The sequence below is a fragment of the Mobula birostris genome, chromosome 7, assembly GCF_030028105.1.
Source record: "Mobula birostris isolate sMobBir1 chromosome 7, sMobBir1.hap1, whole genome shotgun sequence".
Lineage (NCBI taxonomy): Eukaryota > Metazoa > Chordata > Chondrichthyes > Myliobatiformes > Myliobatidae > Mobula > Mobula birostris.
Genome location: NC_092376.1, coordinates 153,950,312 through 153,971,422, shown reverse-complemented (window position 1 = coordinate 153,971,422; position 21,111 = coordinate 153,950,312). Strand labels below are relative to the sequence as shown.

Below are 21,111 nucleotides of genomic sequence, written 5' to 3'. Positions count from 1 at the left end.
CCCAATTTAATAGTAGCCCAACCATGGGACAATTTATAATGACCAATTAACCTACCAACTGGCATGTCTTTGGAATATGGGAGGAAACCGGAGCACCGAAAGGAAATCCATGCAGTCAAGGGGAGAACATACTAGCTCCTTACAGACAATGGCGGGATATTTATTATTAAGGAGTATATTAGTAGTAAATTCTCAAGTCTGGCCTTCAATAGTCATGATATAAAATAACTCATTTAATTCTAGGTTTATTCCAGAATCTCCACGCTGGCTGCTGTCTAAAGGAAGAGTAGAGGAGGCTGAATCAGTAATTCGACTCATGGCAAAGAAAAATGGTGTCACTCCACCACCGAAGATTTTCAGTGAACTTGAGGTATTGCGACAATAGTATCTTTTTGTTTCTGTGTGGTTCTTCAGTCCTTTAATACAGAGTAACATGCTTCTCTCAGTTATTTAAATTTCTATTCCATTCAAAATGTGTTTACTCTTTGATCTGGTTTGATTCTACAGATACCACTCACTTAGCGTTTTTCTCATACGTGCTCAGATGATGAGGGTTCACCTGACTACTTGACCATTAATAATTTCACAAGCAAGTCCAGATTGACTTTGCCCATAACCAAATCAATATACATTTGCAGCGGGGGCTTCAATGCATAAAATAAAACAAATATTCTGGCAGATATTCAGCTGTACATATCGACTGCACGAATCAAAAGATCAACATGAATTGTATGTTATGACACTCTTTGGATAAAATTATTTCTAGATCATTTTTATAATAAATGGGAATTTAGAGATGTCCTTTGCCTTGCACCATCACTTCATAAGATGTATACTGCATTAGAATAATTCTCTGATCTTTGGCAAGATCAATTCTCTATTCCCTCACCAAATCATGCAGCCTTCTCCTCGGCCGTATCTTTTTAACCACTATTAGTGGAAGTGAACTCCATGGTTTGTAATAGCAAGGAAATGATAAGGATCAGCTTTTGAGTTGTACAATGTCGCTGTTTCAAAATAGTGGAACTATTATGAAATCTCCAGAAAGGATTACCAATAGTGACATGTGGAGTCCCCTACTGAAACAGTCATTTTATAAAAAAATTTTAACTAAGTTTAAAAGCACCATTTGCAGAGTTCATACAATTAATCATTTAGATTTTGTATTTGTCCAGAACATAACTTGAACTTAAATATGGAGAATTTTCAGCTCATTTTACAAAGCCAGAGGAATTATTGTGTTCAAATTCATTTTCCACTAGGCAGGAATTGCTGGCGATTTGGGAATAAGAATGATTCTTACTTTTGGAAAGTGGTGAAAAATATTTGCAATGTATATACATCTTTTCTGGATATCCACATAAAAAGTCACAAGGCAAATTGTGAATAATCAGTCTTCTGGATCATTCACATGAACCAAGAGATGTGGAAAATAATACAGACATTTTTTTGCAAAGCTAATGCAATTTTGATTCTCTGCTTTTCTTCCAGCTTGAATACATAAAGAATAATGAAGTAAAATCTGTTCCATTTGCTCAGTTGTTAAAAACCTGTAATATCAGAGCTATCACAATCATTAACGTTCTGATCTGGTAAGTATTCAAATCAAGAAAAATACACATTGACAGCCACTGAAAAACTGCAGATGCAGGGTTTTCATGCAGATACTGGCTTTGATGGGATGTGTTGTCAAAGTGGCCAACCTGATTAGAGGTTGTGCATTGTGTGGCTAGCACATACTAAAGCCTCTGCTGGAGAGAAGGAATGCTTAAAGTGGTGACTGTTGTGCCAAACATGTCAGCTACTTTGTTATAGTTGGTGTTGAATTGTGAGAATGCGCTGGAGTTGCACTGGTCTGGGCAAATGGAGAGAATTCTACCACACTTCTCATTTGTGCCATGTGAATATTGGAACACCATTGAGATTTTGGGAATTGAATCGCTCACCACAGAACATCATGAATGTGACCTGGTCTTGGACAACAACATTTGTATGGATCATCCAGATGAGTTTATGGCTTCTGATGACCTCCAAGATGTTCAGCAGTAATGGTATTGAATGTCAATGATAGGTAATTAAGCACAATCCTGTTGAAGGCAGACATTGCCTGTCACTTTGGAGGTAGAAAGCATGTATCGGACAGTGTCTGAATGTTGTCTGGCTCTTGCTACCCGCTGACCTAATCTGTTTCATTTGCTGGGGAATTGAAGGTGAAACTGAACATTGAGCAATCATAAGTAGACTTTTACATTCCTGATTTTTACAATGAAGGTGGTTAGCCAATGACACTCCCATGAGGAAATTATACCACATTATCCTGGGACTGGAATGATTGACCACCAGCAGTCACAGCAAAGTTCCCTTGAGTCAGGTAAATCTTCAGCAAGGAGATTAATTCTGTAAATGTTGGTTTCACCAGTGGTTGATGATATAATAGTTTCATCCTGGCTTGTAAATTTAAACCTCAGCTCTGGAATCTGTCTCTGATCCATGACATTCATTACCAAGGCTTTGAGGTCTGTAGTTGAGTGGTTCAGATGAAGATCAACCTGATCAACAGTGAGCAGGTTATTGACAAGTAGATGACACTTGGTAGGTGCTTATATCTCAGTGACCATGTTTCTCAAGGATTTTATCTCTTTTAAAAAGTATTCACAATGCTTGTCTCTGGTAAATGCATGATTTCAAGCTCTCTTTGTGGACTGAATGGAGGTATTCTGTAAAGTGATCACTAGGTCTGTGTTTGGCTTCACCAATGTGCAGAAAATAACATTGTTAGCAACAAATGCTGTAAAGTAACTTGGATGAAATGCAAGTTAACTACCTCAGTGAAAGACTGTTTAGGCTGCTGGATGGTGGAAAGAGGTAATTGCATTACCATTGACTACATGGGATGCTTCTTCAAAGGTTGTGGATGTTGGTTGAGATGGAAGATTGAATCAGGAAATCACAGAGAAATGCTGAAAGGGAAAGGGAACTTTTGGTGCTGCTATCATTTTAATAGCAGTGGAATTTCTAGAAGAGGAACTATTGGATATGGAGGCATGCTGGAGGACAAGTGAAGAACCTCTTCCAGTTATGGGTGTGAAGAGAGGAGGTAAGAGCAGAAATATAGAAATAAAAAGTGGCTGAGAGCTTTCGCAACATGAGATAGAAGTAGGACAGGCTGGCAGTATTGATAGTATGACAAATACATATCTCACAATTCCATGATTATTTTTTCTCTCCCCTTGGTTTCGATTCATCTCCTTTTATTTGTATCATCTCTAGATTAACCATTAGCTTTATTGGTCACATGTACATCTAAACCTTCAGTGAAATAGGTCATTTGTATCAAATCAAATCAGCAAGGATCTCTAGACAAATCTGGTGAGATCAAGAAGCCTTCATCACCATCTCTCAGTTAACAGCACCACTATTCTCTTTGTTTCCCCCACCCCCCACAACAACATTCTCTATAACTTACAAATGTTTGATTTCAACATTTTAATCACCCTGATGAAAGGTCATCAAAAAAAAACATCGTCCCTGATTTTCCTTAACATTACTTATCTGACCTGCTGAGTACAGCAGTTTTCTCTTTTATTTCTGATTTCTAGTATCTGCAGTTGTATTTCCACCCCAGAACTTGATGAAATTAGAAGATAAATGGAAACAGAGGAGAAAGAAAAAAAAAGTTCTAGAATTCTGAGATATAAAATTCTGCAGATTGCAGAAATGTGGAGATAAAGCAGAATGCTGCAAAGATCTGAAGTTTTCCTGCACCATATACAGTGGAAATTACTCTCTTTGAAGTCATGCTTTGTAATGCCCTCCTGATTATTTGAGACATTTTCCCTTCTTCCTCCCATAACATCAGTACCATTATAGCCAGAGCCTCCAGCTGTTTATCCTCCACCCTATCACCACAATGCCCCCAGTGGTTTCGTCATTACTCTGTGAATTCTGTGACACTCGTTACATGTTATCCCAGAATTACACCATTAATAATTCTGTGTTCCCAGCTCAAATCCATTTCACTATAATTGTCATGTACTTTCACATTCTTTTCCATATAGCTAAGACATCCGTGATATTTTGATCTTAGTTCTGTTTGTAATCTGCACATGCCACAATTTGCACATTCAGTGGGGCTGAAGTGCCTGCTGTACCTCTAATTGAAATAAAGTGCTTCAAAAGAAATATACAAAACATTAGAAATGTGCTTAATTGATTCAGTGTTTTATTTAGAGTTTTTCCTTCTCCAATGATATTCTCACCCATCTTTTTGTTTAAAGAAAACACTTTAGATTTCGGAGAGAATAGTACTTCAGAATCTATCACTTACCTGCTTTACTACTGCTCTTTTACTGCCTTCCTTCCTCTCTCCTTGCACCTTGAAGAAAATTTGTACTCTAGTCCTCAAATTCCCCCTTTCACAGCATTTTGAGTTCCACAACAGTTTTGTGAAACTGCACGCTCTGCTTTATCCTTTCCCACTTTTTGCAACTATACTTTAGAAGAGAAGTATTACTTTACCCTGGACCATCACTAAGTTGGGTCCTCATACTCATTTTAATGTATGGTGAATTCATCCATCTTAACAGCAAGATTTAAAATGCCTCACATTAGATAAAAATTGATTTTCATCTAGTAACATTTTGCAAAAGTAGAGCAAAAATTTATTACGTCAATTTGACTAAAATATACTGTATTTACTGCTGTCAGTGATTTTGATGGACATAAATTATTGCTGAAAGTTGTGACAAGTGAGCAAAGAGTGTAGCTTGGAGGAGTTGGAGTGTGATGTTATAGACATAAATGCTTTCAGTAGTAGGATTAACCTAACAGATATCAGATTTTATTTAACTTCAGCTCTCCAGTTTTATTTTATCTGGTCTTGCTGTTAAATTTAATAACTTTTTTTCAGCCCAGTATTTTTTGTGGGGTAGATAATAGCTGGTAATTCTGTCAAGATAACAGAGGAGTTTACAACATGATAAGTTTAATTTATTTTACTGCCAAATTAAGAAACCTCTATTAACGTTAGTGAATGTGACTAAAATAATTCTGGAAAAGCCACAGATCAACAACTTCTCTGGACAAATTGAAATCTAGTTAAAGAAATTCTAAAAAATAACAAGAAGTATTTGAATTTGAATTTGTTTTTGCAGGATGATTATATCAATGGGATACTATGGTCTGTCATTGAACGTACCTGATCTCCATGGTGATGACTATCTGAATTGTTTCCTCTTTGGTGCCGCAGAGATTCCAGCCAACATAGCAACATGGTTTCTCCTCAAGAAATTTTCACGCAGGTTCAGCATTTCAGGTGCTCTCTTTCTTGGTGGAAGCGTCCTGCTCTTCATTCAGCTCATCCCATCAGGTAAATTTTACACTGCTTCTATATTGATCCTATTGTGATATTTGTTAACAGGCATTATAAAGTAGTATCCCATGATCAGTTGAAATATACAGGAGCTGTAATTCTGAGAGGTTTTAGCAAACTGGTACAATATGCCAAATCTGAAATTCTTCATATTTTTCCACCAAATAACTTCACTGATTTTAACGGTGATATGATATTGAGATGCTGGACCAAATTTTGACTTATGCAGATGTGCATGAGAGTCCAAATGAAGCCAACTGCCTTGCCTACATGTCTATGAATATCATGGTGACCAATTGAAAGCTATCACACTCTGATCTCCTTAAACTGGAAAACTGAGTCATATGGCATTAATGTACCATTCTTGTTCTGAGTTAGTTATCCACATCCTATACTTCTGAAGAGTAGTTGCAGGCAGCTCAGCTGAAATATATCTGGATAGGACAGCTTCCACTCAATTTGATTTTTGGTCATCCATGCACTGATAATATGATAGCTATTATATAACACATTATCTCTTTCCTGTATAAAACGATGCACTCAATTCCACTTGGTCCTAGATTCCCGCACTATAGGAAACATCTGCTCTATAGATCTTTCAATATTCAAAAAGTTTCAATGAGATCCCCCAACATTCTGCTAGACTCCAGAGAGTACATCCCCAGAGCCATCAAATGCTCATTATACATTAACTTTTCTTTCCCAGAAACATTCTTGTGAACCTTCTCTGGATCATCTCCAATACAAAGACATCCCTTCTTCGATAAGGGAGTCAAAACTGCTCACAATACTCCAAGTGCAGTCTGACAAATGCCTTATAAAGCCTCATCATTACTTCTTCACTTTTATATCTTCTCGAAATGAATGCTAACATTACATTTGTCTTTCTTACCACCAATTCAGCTGGCAAGTTAACTTTTAGGGAATCCTGCATGAGAATTTCCAAGTCCTTTGTACCTCAGTGTCTTTAATCTTGCAGTTTCTTAACCCTAGAAACAAGGATTCTAAGAATTGAAAATACACATGGACTAAGATGTTAACTGTCCTGTGCTATCACTAGTGGGATCATCAGTTGATCTGCCACCTGTCTTCAGGAGTTTCGGCCCGCTTATGATCAAGATTCCCTCGAGGTGGTGGGCCAGTAGTGCTAAAGCACCACCTCCCACTGGTGAGCTTAAAAACTTGGCATCTGCCTCTATCAGATTTGTTGGTCGCTTCCATCCAACATATAGTCTACTCTTCAGGTGTCTATGCAACTACTGAAGGGTTTGCAAGGTATGTATACACTGTCCGACTATCTGCCCCTCTGGACATACTTGTTCCACACCCATGCTGATCCTTTCTCTGCTGCCTCAGCTACAGCCCTGCTGGTTGACTTGATAGCTCTTCTAGTGAAGCCAAGGTCACGCTGCCACTTTTGGAAAGTGAACACAATAAACCCACGGCAGCCTGCTTCGCATGGATAGCATGAGACCTTCCACCTCTGTCTCTGCACTCTGATCTTAATGCTCATGGCTTTCATTGATGTTGTCTTCCCAGGGGACTGTGAGTTCACCAATAACCACTTCTCTACTGGTGTCAGACCATACGATTATATCTGGATGCAATGTGGTGAAAGCTATTTGCTCCAGGAAACTGCCTTTCCCATCCAGGTCGGCCTTGACACACCAATCCTTGGCTGAAGATAGTATGCTTGATCGTGGGCCTGCGCTGTACACCCTTGGCTTGGAGCCTTCTTTCACTAATGATATGCGATGTTCTGTGCAGCATGGGACATGAGATAAGTTGTGCTGCAGTACTCTCTGCTCATCCGCTTCTGTTACAACTTTGAGAACGTTGTTACGTCTCCAAGTGTACATGCCGCTGGAAAGATTGACTCTGCATGCACTCAAAATACGTTGAAGCCTTCCCTTCTCGCCACAAGCAGCACACCTGTCTGTCTCATCTTCATACCAGGTGCTGAGGTTGGCAGATGTTGGAAGCAGATCATACGCTGCTCTGCATGGAAAAGAAATGCAGAGTGGTTCCATCTGCCACAGAACATTCCAAGGTAGATGTCGTTGTTCAACACTTTCCCACCAGGTCCAAGCCCCTTCTTCGGCCAGGCCAGCTGTTTTAGCTATCCTGTTCTCCTCTTCTACCTCTCGTTATTCTTGTGTTACAAGCTCACGTTGCTCCTTACCTGTAGAAGATGACCACGACTTGTGTATTGTCCATCCAAGTCCCTGGCAGCCTAGCTGGGTAGCCCCAACCGTCTCCTTGTGCTTCAATCTAGACTCTGCCTCATCAACTGCTACACGGGCTGACCACTTCCTGCCTGATCTCATATCCGGATGGGTGTTCTTGATGACAGGGTCTGTTGAGTCTCGAAGCATCAAGAATGACCTTACCTTGGCTACCTTGACTTCCTCAACAAGGGATTGCACTGGGATGGTAAACTTTGTCTGGCTACTGTGGATAGCAACATTGGTGAGGCTGCTCAGTACTCCAAGCCACTTCTTCACATACGTGTTGATCTTCTGTTCCATTGCCACAACATGGGACATTGCCACTTCATAGACAGTTAGTGGCCACATTATCTGTGGCATCAGTCCGTACTGCAAGCACCACAACTTCAACTCGCCAGGCAAGCCACACTTGTCGACAGACATCAGACCTCTGCTGATCTGTTCTCCTGTCTCTTGAACCCTCTTGGTGTCTCTCAGCTCCTCTGTGTACCATCACCCGAGGCTCTTAATTGGTTGGTCCTGAATGGATGGAATCTCCTCTCCACAAAGGGTGAAATGAAAGTCAACCAGCTTTCCTCTCCTAAGAACAAGGCTCCTTGACTTCTTGGTCTTGAACTTCATTCTTCCCCAATCCACTAGCTCCTCGAGTCTAGATAGTACATTTTCCACTGTCTCCGTGCTGGGACACAAAAGGGTGAGACCGTCCATGAACGCTCGTATTGGTGATAACTCCCCTCCGCCATCAAGTGCAGCACCTGGTCCCATTGTTTCTGCAGCCCTCACAATGACCTCCATGGCTAACACAAAAAGGATGGGTGAAATCGCACATCCCATTGGGATTCCAACACCCAAGCTCTGCCATCTATTTGTAAACTGCTGAGTGGAAAACCTCATCCAGAAATCGTTGTAGTACTGCATAATAAAGTTCCTCACCTTAGCAGGAATGCATAGGAATTCCACCGCAAACTCAATCAGGACATGGGGAACAGAACCATATGCATTTGCCAGATCAAGCCAAACTACAGCCAGATTTCTTCTCAACCTTTTCGACTCCTGGATGGTATGCCATCATACTAGTATTTTCAAGGCATCCCGGGAAGCCTGGTATTCCTGCCTTCTGTACAGATGTATTTACCAATCCATTCTCTATCACAAATGAAGATATTCTTTCAGCCAGAATGCCAAACTTAATCTTCCCCTCTACGTTCAGGAGTGAAATTGGTCGGAACTGATTCAATGTAGAAGAAATCTCTTCCTTCAGGATGTATACTCCTTCAGGCTCACTCCATGGCAAAGGAACAACACCTTGTCTCCACACCACCTTTAACAATCTCCACAAGTATTTCCTCAGCTCTTTACACTTCTTGAACACCTTATACAGCACTCCATTAGGTCCTGGCACTGAGCCTGACCTTGCCTTTCTGATAAACCATTCGACTTCTGCCAATTTGGGTTCTGACAGATCGAACTTCACTCCTGGCTCGGTAGGCCTCACAAGCCCTCAAATGTCAAGCAAAGGTGTTTCCCGCTGTTCATTAGAGTAAGTGCTTGCAAGGTGATCCTCAAGTTCTTGACAGATGTTAAGCTGCCCACTCTTATTTTGTTCAAACAATTTCTTTGTTAACTTGTGAGGGTTCTCAAAGAATGACGTTCTTGCCTTCTCTCTCTTCTTTCTCTTTCTACATTGTGACTCTGCACAACGGAGTGATGCTAACTTTATTCGAAAATGCTCTTGGAGATCAGCAAGCCCTGGCTTGTCACCCTCACTTGCTACCTTCCACCTCTGTCTCAATGTTCTAAGCTCTCTCCTCAACCTACTAATCTCCTTCTGGCACCTGCTTGGTTGCTGTGTAGGCTTTGCTTTCTTCAACTCAACCAAACCAAACCTGTGCTTTCCAACATCGTAAATCATATCGCCCATCACTTCCAAATTTATCTTTGATGTTCCACTGAGAATGTTCTCCAACATCATACTGATATCCTCATCAAACACACGCCAAGCCTTCTCATCTGCCATTGCTGGCCACTTGACCTTCCTCTCCTTCTCTACCTCCTCACCACCGCCATCATGCGAAGGATCTACCTGGGTACTGTGGTCTGAAACCTGACCTGGGTTATCTCTCGTCTGACCTGGAGTATGATGACTCTCTCCAGAGCGAATCGCTGTGGCTCGTGAATCAGTGGTTGAAAAGACCACATCATCTGTGCTTGGTGAAGTAACCTCATCTTCATCCACCGGGATAGAATAGCACTTCAACTTAGCTTGGTGGACTCGGATCTTCCTCTTTCTTTTACCAACAGAGGCATCCCACCCTTCTGCCCATCCTCCTATCCTTCCAATACAAAAAGTATCTTTGAATGCTAAGTTGCCAACTGTGATCTTCTTTCAGCAATGACTCAGTGATGCCCACAATGCGATACCTTATTCTGTATCCTATGTGCATTCAAATATAACACCTTCAGTTTTGTATTGATCACCCTGTTCAATTTTGCCCCACGTTACTGGAAGTTAAATTATTATCACTTTCTAAATTTTTTATCTTTTTATTTAATCTGCAGACTTTCTCCTGCACTCTCCTTTTATTTTATCCTAATTTTTCCAAACTGTTGAACTATTGAACTTCCATGTACTGTATTTAGTTTAAAAACGCACTTCAACCCATCCCACTGACAGCACTCTTGCCTTATCAAATGCTTAGTCTTCCTTATTACACTCTGCATCCAGTTGTATACCAACTGGCCTACCACTACAGTTCTCATCCCCCTGCCAAATTAGTTTAAGCACTCCCAACAGCTCAAGCAAACCTGTCCACAAGCATATTGTTCTGCCTCATGTTCGGGCTGACCTGTCTTTTTCATACAGTTGATACCTTCACAAATATAATATTAGTTTCAGAGATCCTTGCTATAGATTACAGTATTTTTGCCTTCTGCTGAAATGCGGCTAACAGTCAGTCGTTCATCCAGAAAACAACTGCTCTCCAGTGCTGGATCATTGGAATTACAAGCTGGACTGCGGGAACCATAAATTTGCTGGACTTCTTGCTCAGGGACTAAAAACATGTTTTCTCATGTGACTATGTTCTTTTTTTTGTACCATGGCCCCAGAGGAATTCTGCCTCATTTGGCTATATCAAAGTACATATGATTTGAATGACAATTAAATTTGATTTGATTTGAGACACTGAACTCTGCAATGAAAGCAGAAAATGCTGGAAAAACCCAGTGGTGCAGTAGAGAAAAGCAGTGTTAAGGATTCAATGACCTGAATCTTTGTTTTCTCTCTCTCCCTCTCTCTCTCTCTCTCTCTCTCTCTCTCTCTCTCTCTCACTCTCTCTCTTACTTCTTAAATGATAGGGTCATATTTGCTACCATGTAGTTTGCAGAAGCCATTCCAGAATTTCTAGAATGATGAAAGATGAAATAAGTCACCTCTTTCAAAAATCTTTGATATGTAGATACCAATTATGATGTAGTGACCATTACAGAGACTTGGCTGGCACCAGGGCGGGAATGGATTCTCAAAATTCCTGGGTTTCAGTGCTTTAAAAGGGATAGAGAGGGGGGAAAAGGGGGTGGAGGGGTGGCATTACTGGTCAGGGATACTATTACAGCTATAGAAAGGGTGTGTAATGTAGCAGGATCCTCTTTTGAGTCAGTGTGGGTAGAAGTCAGGAACAGGAAGGGAGCAGTTACTCTATTGGCTAGAACTTACGGGTATGAATTGGGATGATGTTTTTGCAGGGAAATGTACTATGGACATGTGGTCAATGTTTAGGGATCTCTTGCTGGATGTTAGGGATAAATTTGTCCCGGTGAGGATGATAAAGAATGCTAGGGTGAAGGAACCATGGGTGACAAGTGACGTGGAAAATCTGGTCAGGTGGAAGAAGGCAGCATACATGAGGTTTAGGAAGCAAGGATCAGATGGGTCTATTGAGGAATATAGGGTAGCAAGAAATGAGCTTGAGAAGGGGCTGAGGAGAGCAAGAAGGGGGCATGAGAAGGCCTTGGCAAGCAGGGTAAAGGAAAACCCCAAGGCATTCTTCAACTATGTGAAGAACAAAATGGTGACAGGAGTGAAGGTAGGACTGATTAGAGATAAAGGTGGGGAGATATGCCTGGAGGCTGTGGAAGTGAGCGAGGTCCTCAATGAATACTTCTCTTCGGTATTCACCAATGAGAGGGAACTTGATGAAGGTGAGGACAATATGAGTGAGGTTGATGTTCTGGAGCATGTTGATATTAAGGGAGAGGAGATGTTGGAGTTGTTAAAATACATTAGGATGAATAAGTCCCCGGGGCCTAACGGAATATTCCCCAGGCTGCTCCATGAGGTGAGGGAAGAGATTGCTGATCCCCTGGCTAGGATCTTTATGTCCTCATTGTCCACGGGAATGGTACCGGAGGATTGGAGGGAGGTGAATGTTGATCCCTTGTTCAAAAGAGGTATTCAGGATAGTCCAGGTAATTATAGACCAGTGAGCCTTACGTCTGTGGTGGGAAAGCTGTTGGAAAAGATTCTTAGAGATAGGATCTGTGGGCATTTGGAGAATCATGGTCTGATCAGGGACAGTCAGCATGGCTTTGTGAAGGGCAGATCGTGTCTAACAAGCCTAATAGGAGTTCTTTGAGGAGGTGACCAGGCATAAAGATGAGGGTAATGTAGTGGATGTGATCTATATGGATTTTAGTAAGGCATTTGACAAGGTTCCACACGGTAGGCATATTCAGAAAGTCAGGAGGCATGGGATTCAGGGAAGTTTAGCCAGGTGGATTCAGAATTGGCTTGCCTGCAGAAGGCAGAGGGTGGTGGTGGAGGGAGTACATTCAGATTGGAGGATTGTGACTAGTGGTGTCCCACAAGGATCTGTTCTGGGACCTCTACTTTTCGTGATTTTTATTAACGACCTGGATGTGGGGGTAGAAGGGTGATTTGGCAAATTTGCAGATGACACAAAGATTGGAGGTGTTGTGGATAATGTAGAGGATTGTCGAAGATTGCAGAGAGACATTGATAGGATGCAAAAGTGGGCTGAGAAGTGGCAGATGGAGTTCAACCTGGAGAAGTGTGAGGTGGTACACTTTGGAAGGACAAACTCCAAGGCAGAGTACAAAGTAAATGGCAGGATACTTGGTAGTGTGGAGGAGCAGAGGGATCTGGGGGTACATGTCCACAGATCCCTGAAAGTTGCCTCACAGGTAGATAGGGTAGTTAAGAAAGCTTATGGGGTTTTAGCTTTCATAAGTTGAGGGATAGAGTTTAAGAGTCACGAGGTAATGATGCAGCTCTATAAAACTCTGGTTAGGCTACACTTGGAGTACTGTGTCCAGTTCTGGTCGCCTCACTATAGGAAGGATGTGGAAGCATTGGAAAGGGTGCAGAGGAGATTTACCAGGATGCTGCCTGGTTTAGAGTGTATGCATTATGATCAGAGATTAAGCGAGCTAGGGCTTTACTCTTTGGAGAGAAGGAGGTTGAGAGGAGACATGATAGAGGTATACAAGATATTAAGAGAAATAGATAGAGTGGACAGCCAGCACCTCTTCCCCAGAGCACCACTGCTCAGTACAGGAGGACATGGCTTTAAGGTAAGGGGTGGGAAGTTCAAGGGGATATTAGAGAAAGGTTTTTTAATCAGAGAGTGGTTGGTGAGTGGAATGCACTGCCTGAGTCAGTGGTGGAGGCAAATACACTACTACTACTACTACTGCGTTGATTCAGGCCTAGGGGCCAGCATCAGGCACGATGACGGACTCTCCACTTCTCCCTCTCCCTCATCAGTGTGTTCAGTTCATCTACATTAGCCGCGCTCTGTCTTCTAGGATCGTGTTGAGCATAGTCTTTGGTGGGTGCCCATGGTTCCTCCTCCCATGCTTGGGCTCCCATATGATGACTAGGCTGGCAGGTAGCTCGGGGTGGCATAGACAGTGCCCCACTAGTTGCAGTCTTCTCGCCTCGATTTTAGTGGTGAGCATCGATAGGTCATTATAGAGCTCGACGCTTGTCATGTGCTGTTGCCAGCTCACATCAAGAGCCAACCGGAGCATTCGTGTATAGCAACCATCTAGGGACTTTTGCATAGTCTTGGTGAGTGTCCACATCTCGCATCCGTATGTGAGAATGGACTCTATGACTGCTATGAAAATCCTCTTTTTAAGTCCTCTGGTCAGGTTCAACTTCCAGATTTCCTTCATGTCGTTCATAGCCCTCCACGCCAGTGCCTTCCGTATCTTTATGTCCTTCTCTGAACTCATCATTCTTGACCCGAGGTACTTGCAGTCAAAGACTCTCTTAAGATACACTAGTGAAATATAAGAGACTGCTAGACAGGTATATGGAAGAATTTAAGGTGAGGGTTATATGGGAGGTAGGGTTTAAGGGTCGGCACAACATTGTGGGCTGAAGGGCCTGTACTGTGCTGTACATTTCTATGTTCTATGTTCTGTGTTCTCTCTTTGTCAACTTAAAGCTGCTTTGTCTCTTCTAAACGTGCTATAACATTTGTATTTGTAATTATTATTGTTGTGGAAGTGAGATGCTGTTGTTTACTGCACCACACTTATGTTGAGCCAAAATGTTTAACAGTAGTATAGTATGTTTTGTGTATCTTCAAAACAGGATTTCAATCACCAGAAACCTGCACTTAGAGCTTTTTTTCCATGAACTTTAATGTCAGAGGAATGACATCAGAGCTTGTTTGCTAGCATTGGAACTACCAAGTACTGGGGAAAGTTAGGCCATGTGTCAAATATGGGGACAGATCTATACAGTCTATACTTACAAATTAGAGCATCTTCCATCCAGTCTACAGCTATTTCTGTTTGTTCTAGATCTCTTAGTACTTGCTACTGTGCTGGTGTTAATTGGAAGATTGGGAGCTTCATGTGCCTTTTTCATGGTTTATATCTACACCGCTGAACTATACCCAACCACATTGAGAAACACAGGTCTCGGAGTGAGTGCAATGGCATCCAGGATCGGCAGCATCCTTTCACCTTACATTTTTTTGCTTGGTAAGGTAACAATTAATCTTCTTCTTCGGTTGTCCATCAAAATCCAATGACGATGTCCACTCCTTTAACGGTGAGATTTTTGATGGCTATGCATTCCTATCCTGGACGCACAAGCTCTATTGCAGGTGGGACATGTATATGTGGTAGTGGTAGCAACTATAGCTGCATTTGTCCTGGCTCTCTTCTGCTGTCTTCTGGTTGTTCTTTCCATCTCCAGAATACGAACCCCATCCCTACACAGCTGTCGCCAAGTGGTACAGTCAGCAGCAACATCCTCCAGGTCCTCGGGTCTGATCTTGCACTTCCTTAAAGCATTCTTCATCTGATTCTTATAGTGCTTCTTTGGCCTTCCAGCTGAGCATTGACCATGATGTAGCTGACCGTATAACACTCTGTGGGGTAGCTGACATGGGGGCATCCCTATCACATGCCCCAGCCACTGCAGCTGACGCTGGGTGATCATGGTCTCAATACTCCTGCAATTGGTTTTCACAAGTATTTCAGTGTGAGGCACCCGTTCACGCCAGGTAATTCCCAGGATGCGCTGGAGGCAGTTTATGTGGAAGCACTCCAAGGACTTGATGCGATGGCTGTAGGTTACCCAAGCTTCACAGCTATAAAGCTACAATTAATCACCATTATACTGATAAACTGTATGGATGTTTGACACTTTCTAAATAATTTCAGTAATGGAGCTACCAGTCTTTTCTTTGCAGTGAGGTCTTTAAGCAGAATTAAAGGCTTCATTGTATTTAAAATTCTGTAGACTGCATAAGTCTAACAATGAATTTCACAGCAACAGTGAGAGGGGTCTGGATATGGGTGCATTACTGGTGTTCTCCCTACAGACCCTGAGTACCTGACGTTACAGTCCACTTACAGTACAATTACAGTTTTGGAGGAGAGAATAGGTCATTCTGGAGGAAAAGTTGCCCCTTGGCTTGACCAACATGGTCATTTATAGGTCTAGGCAGATTGCACCCAAGGGAGTTTTGTACCTTTCTGTTTGTCTTTCTGCTTCAAAGTAGACTGGGAGCATTCAAAACCCCCTGGTAACCCTAAGCTCTTCCATGATCAGTAAGCATCAATGAGGTGAAGGACAGTGTCAGGAAGAGTACTGATCCGATCTGCTTTCACTGTTCAAAAAGCATTGCTTATTTGTGACAAACATGAGAAAATCTGCAGACCCTAGAAATCTAAAGCAACACACACAAACTACTGAGGAATTCAGCCTAGTCAGCTGAGTTCCTCCAGCATTTCATGTGTCGCATGTATTGCTTTGCTTATTTGTGAGTTGCTTGATTGAGTTCTATTAAAGTTTTTGAATAAAAACTGAGGATTTCCATTAAGTAGTTTACATTCTAAGTTCCTGTGTATCTGTTGTGTAATGCACACAGGACCTAGGCACATAGAGATGCCATTTTCAGTTTAGTTTTGTTTTAATTTGGGTAGCCTCTGCCATTCATGCATAAGGAAGCAGGCTTTTGGTGCACCTGAGGAGACTGAGGCTAGTGCAAATACACAAGTCAGTCCCTTCTACTTAATTATTTCCTCTCCTTTAGCCCTCCTACCCGCTTTATTCAAACTTCCTATCTCCATAACTGATCATCTTCACCCGTCTTGAACCACACACCAATTACTTTATTGGAACCAATAACCACTAAACATATACATCCCAACTGCCAACCCCCTTTGATCACTGCTTCCCAATTCCAAAGTATGATCCTGTTCCCACATCTCTATCCCATATTCCCCTGTGAATCAATCTTAGATCTATCTAATTTCCATCACTTAATTTATACCCGTGAAGCTGTGTGAAGGGTTGTTCTTGTGCTTTCGGCCTCAGGTGCTACTGAATTTACAAGCAATTGACCACAATCAAAAGTGTTATTGCCTGAATATGCTCATTGCCATAAAACTGCCACATAGGTGCTAAGGTGCAGTGAAATTTCAGGCCTTTTGGTTTTATGTAGAATTGATTGGAACTGTTAACTTTAAATGTAATTTCTTTAATTAATTTGAGATTGACTGATGACAAGGGCATCCTAACTGGTAGCTTAAACTCTAAACAAACCTTTAGCATCTGTTGTTGAAATTGATAAAAAAAATATCTAGTTTGTTTCAATGTTGCATGTTGTTTACACATTGGGTCTCTAATTAGGTGGCTCTTCAATTGATTCATGCCTGTCAGGTCCCATATGACAGGTACTTGTGCTTTTCTCATAGCAAATGGTACAGTAGTATACTTGTAAAATCCCAGTGTCCTAAATCGTAGATTGAAACAGGTAATCCAAAATGTGATTTTCAAAACAGAAGTTCAGAATTAAAGTTCAGAGATTTCCTTATGACTACTTATCTGTGAAATTTGCTACTCTACCATAGAGAAAGTCTTCCTGATTGGATCATTACTTCACAGAATTGTGAACTTGGCTTTGATGCTCTGGAGAGTAAAGATGCTGTGATCAATTTGACAATTTAATAATGCACCATATAGAGGAAATGTGGAGACATGAACTACTGAGACAATTTTAAAGGGTGAAAAATGCAAAATAAGTTTTTATTTACTTGAGTAAGTGCTTATAAAAAAGAGTGGTAGACTCTATGTACATGCTCTCACTTCTTTCAGATGAAAAACTTAGCAATGATCACATTTGCTCAGGATGCAAAGCACTCTGCAATAAAAATTGTCAAATAAATTTGTCAATGTCTCAATAGAATAGAAAATAAAACAAGAAAGGTTTTGTCTTTATGCTCCTGTAATAGTTTTCTAACTGTCCACTAACATGTGGGTGGGGAGTCTTGTATTCGTGGAAATTACAACAAAATAACAAACTAATTCTAGTTCCATTCTCAAGCAGATGACTTAAAGTTTCCCATCTCATCTCCTCAATGACAAGAGATAACAGAGCAGCCAAATCAGGGACATTGTGGAAATAAACCAAATTGGAAATCACTTGGATATACGTTTGTACATGCAGTGGAAATAGATTTGAGTGCATTTGGGCCTCAGTTGCATGAAGCCCCCCGTGCTCGTTATATTCGTTTGTTGACGTTCATTTTGAAGTAAATATACACCTTATTTTGACAGATGCTTATCAGGAGAATTTGTCACTGATTTTGATAGCGACTTTGACAATTTTCGCAGCAATTGCGGTTTTATTTCTGCCAGAAACATTTAATACTCCTCTTCCAGATACCATTGACCAAATGAAAAAAGTTAAGTGGTAAGTATATGTAGTCCTAATGGTTCAATCATTTAATTTTTTTAAAAAAATATTCTGCCCTAAATAACTGTGGCTTTGACGTAGAAAGTGCCTCAGATTCGTTTATAGTGAAGACAAAAAGGTAGAATTCAGTTTTTAACAGTCATGGAAAACCTGGGGAGTGAGTTGAGTATAAAATATATTGCTTCCAGCCTTTTCTGTTTCCGATCTTAAGCATCTGTAGAGTTCAGGGGTGATGCACTAGCACAGTAAATAGAACTGATGCTTTCCTGCCCTAATGATCTGGATTTGATCATTATCTTTCACTCTGTCTGTGTGGTGTTTGCACATTCTCCCAATGGCCTCTTTGGTTTTAGAAACATAGAAACATAGAAAATAGGTGCAGGAGTAGGCCATTCGGCCCTTCGAGCCTGCACCGCCATTTATTATGATCATGGCTGATCATCCAACTCAGAACACCGCCCCAGCCTTCCCTCCATACCCCCTGACCCCCGTAGCCACAAGGGCCATTTTCTCCCAGAACCCAAATATGGAGGCTGGTAGGTTCGTTGGCCACTATAGATTGTCCCTAGTATGAGGGTTCTGTTCTTTTAGGACAAGATAAAGTGTTTCTTCAAAACTGTTCGATAAGGATGTCCAGGATGTCCAGAAATTATATCAAAGTAACAAACGTTAAGGGCAGCACAGTAGCGTAGTGGTTAGCACAACGCTTTGCTGTACCAGCGACCTGGGTTTATTTCTCACCACTGTCTGTAAGGAGTTTGTACCTTCTCCCTGCGACAGAGTGGGTTTCCTCCAGATGTTCTGGTTTTCTCTCACGGTCCAAAGGCGTACTGTTTGGTAGGTTAATTGGTCATTATAAATTGTCCTGTGATTAGGTTAGGATTAAATCAGGAGGCGCCGGGCCTATTCCAGGCTGTATCTCCATACATTAAAAAAAAATAGATTTTCATGTGAGAATTGTTTGACTTGAATAGGAACATGTAGGTCATGGAATTAGCATAAAACAGTTGTCCTTGTCAGTCTTAGTGGCCACAGATTTGACACAGCAGCCTGAGAAAAGAGTAATGCAGGTATTGTACTCTACAGCCACAGTGTGATAAAGATGGAGGTGGTGAATGAATGGAGCAGTAGATAGGGTGCTGTTCATGCAGGCCAGCTATTCCTTGAAATGCTTTGAGTATCTTAGATGTTGGAGAAGTTGCAATCATCTGGGCAAGCATGGAATAGAGAGTAATATTTCTGATGCTGATGATAGAAAGGTTTACATATCAGAAGATGGCCATTTGCCAGCTGGTGCCAAGCTTCAGATCTCCTTTAGCTATAGTGTGCATGAAAATGTTGAGGGAATTTCAGAAGTGCCAGTGACTGTCTAGAATAGATGCTTTTTTGGCTCTCTTGTTGGAGATGGCTATTCCATGGTCTGAAATTTAATTGTCATGTAGCATCCCAAAACTAAATGTTGGCTTGTCCTTGCAATAGCAGGTATGTGCTGTTTTATTTGTTAAGATGTTGCAACCTGTGTAATCATTAGTAAATATCCTGAGTTCTAGCCCAGTATTAATAGGTCATTCATGGAACAGTTGAAGATCATGGACAATAGGATACTGCCTTGGGGAATTTCGGTAGTGATTTGAATTATTATATTTATTGATCTCATAAGGTGAGAGCCACACTGTGATGGTCAGTTAAGACAAATAGCAATATGCAGCTGCAAAGAATATGTTAAAACAAAATTATGTGAAACAAGTGGCTACTGTGAAGGTTTGGATTCATTTTAGATTATGGTGTTATGTTTGAAGCAGATGGATAAATGGGGTCAGAACCAGTACATTAAATCAATCAAGAAAATGCTGATTAAGAAAATGAAAATAAAGGAGAGGTTGAACTATCTGAAGACTATTTTGCTGAAACAAAGCATTTGTAATAAATACAAGGCAATTAGTAAAATGATGTTCCAAGACTGAGACAGCAAGCCAGAAAGATATCTGTAAAAGAAGAAACAGAGCTAATATTAAAAGATGAAGTGTGCTACTGAAATGACAACAGCCACAAATACCTTTTCAGATCAGAGCAGGGGCATATCAAAGTATTGAATCGGGGAGAGAGAGCCAGTAAGAGTGGTGGAACTTTCTAAAGTACTGCTTTTGCAAAGCTGCAGGAAAGAGATTGTATTATAAAATCCAGCATGAACTCATTTGGTGGAATAACTTTATATTATTCTTTAATTCTACTTGGTTAAAGAAAAAGAAAAGAAGATAGTGAAAATCTGAATGTCACATGATTGAAAGGTGACAGTAAAAATTAAGCTTATTGGTCATTTGTTTACATCAGGTTTTAATGTTATAGATCAAACAATACAGAAAATGGAGCCACATTGTCTCATTATTTGCTTGCTTAAAAGTTTTCCTCCTTGTTTGACCACAATTCTCACAAGAAATGTATGGGTACGTTGTTTCAACTTTGTATATAGGTAACCCACATGGAAGTACGTGTTGTATAATGTTGCATTGTTGAATTTGCACATCCCATGCTGATAATGGCTGCCACTCAAATTAGTTGAGATAAAATCAAATTTATTTGAGATAATTGACTATATCTGGCCAGTAAAACCCAGGGAAAGATTAAGTCTAAATCCATTTTTATCACATTTTTATATTCAAATGCAGGTTCAAATGCACAGGACGTACTCACTCTAATTAAAGCAAAAATGAAACAATGGGAAAAAATACGGTGGCCCTTCATGAGGCAGCTTTTTGACAGGCTTGACTACTGACCTTAAGCAGCAAACAACTGAAGATTTCATCAGAAATGGGATCAAGGTCTGATGGATTCTTCTGCATAACGTAGAGTGAAAATGAGAGAAGTGGGACTCCACTCTAAAATGCTCAGATAATCTGCATGAAATAGCATTTGATTATTCTTACTAAGTTTTAATAAAACATATTTTCTGGACTTTTTTTTCTCCGAGATATTGTCAAGAAAAAGATCTTATATATGTTTAGCTTCTTAGGATCAAGTTACCTTTGGATATTTTCCTCTTCATAGAGCAATTTATTAAATGCAATGAAACAAACTACATCATCTACCTAGTACAGTTTCCTTCAGGTAATGTATCTGCTATCAACTCTTGCTTCTGTAACATTCCCCCAGCTTGCTTCCAAACTTCTGCTTTAATGTTTAATACAGATAATTATATTAGAAACCTACTTTTATAAATTCACTTCCAAGTTTTGGATGTTTTGGATATTTGTTGTATATCCTTCAAGGC

General features: G+C 40.7%; 1 protein-coding gene across 3 annotated transcripts in view; it reads left to right on the top strand.

The window, feature by feature from the left end:
* The window catches only part of LOC140200860 (organic cation/carnitine transporter 2-like), a 52,878-nt gene extending 32,072 nt beyond the window's left edge, over positions 1-20,806 (top strand). For 2 of the 3 annotated variants that reach the window (XM_072264493.1, XM_072264492.1), the window contains 6 exons: positions 244-370; positions 1,492-1,592; positions 5,154-5,368; positions 14,434-14,616; positions 17,705-17,840; positions 20,510-20,806. In XM_072264493.1, coding sequence (XP_072120594.1) covers positions 244-370; positions 1,492-1,592; positions 5,154-5,368; positions 14,434-14,616; positions 17,705-17,840; positions 20,510-20,543 — 796 coding nt within the window. In that variant the 3' untranslated portion in view covers positions 20,544-20,806. The remainder of the gene's footprint in view (positions 1-243; positions 371-1,491; positions 1,593-5,153; positions 5,369-14,433; positions 14,617-17,704; positions 17,841-20,509) is intronic. The other variant, XM_072264494.1, reaches the window with a different exon arrangement.
* Positions 20,807-21,111: the final 305 nt, after the last annotated feature.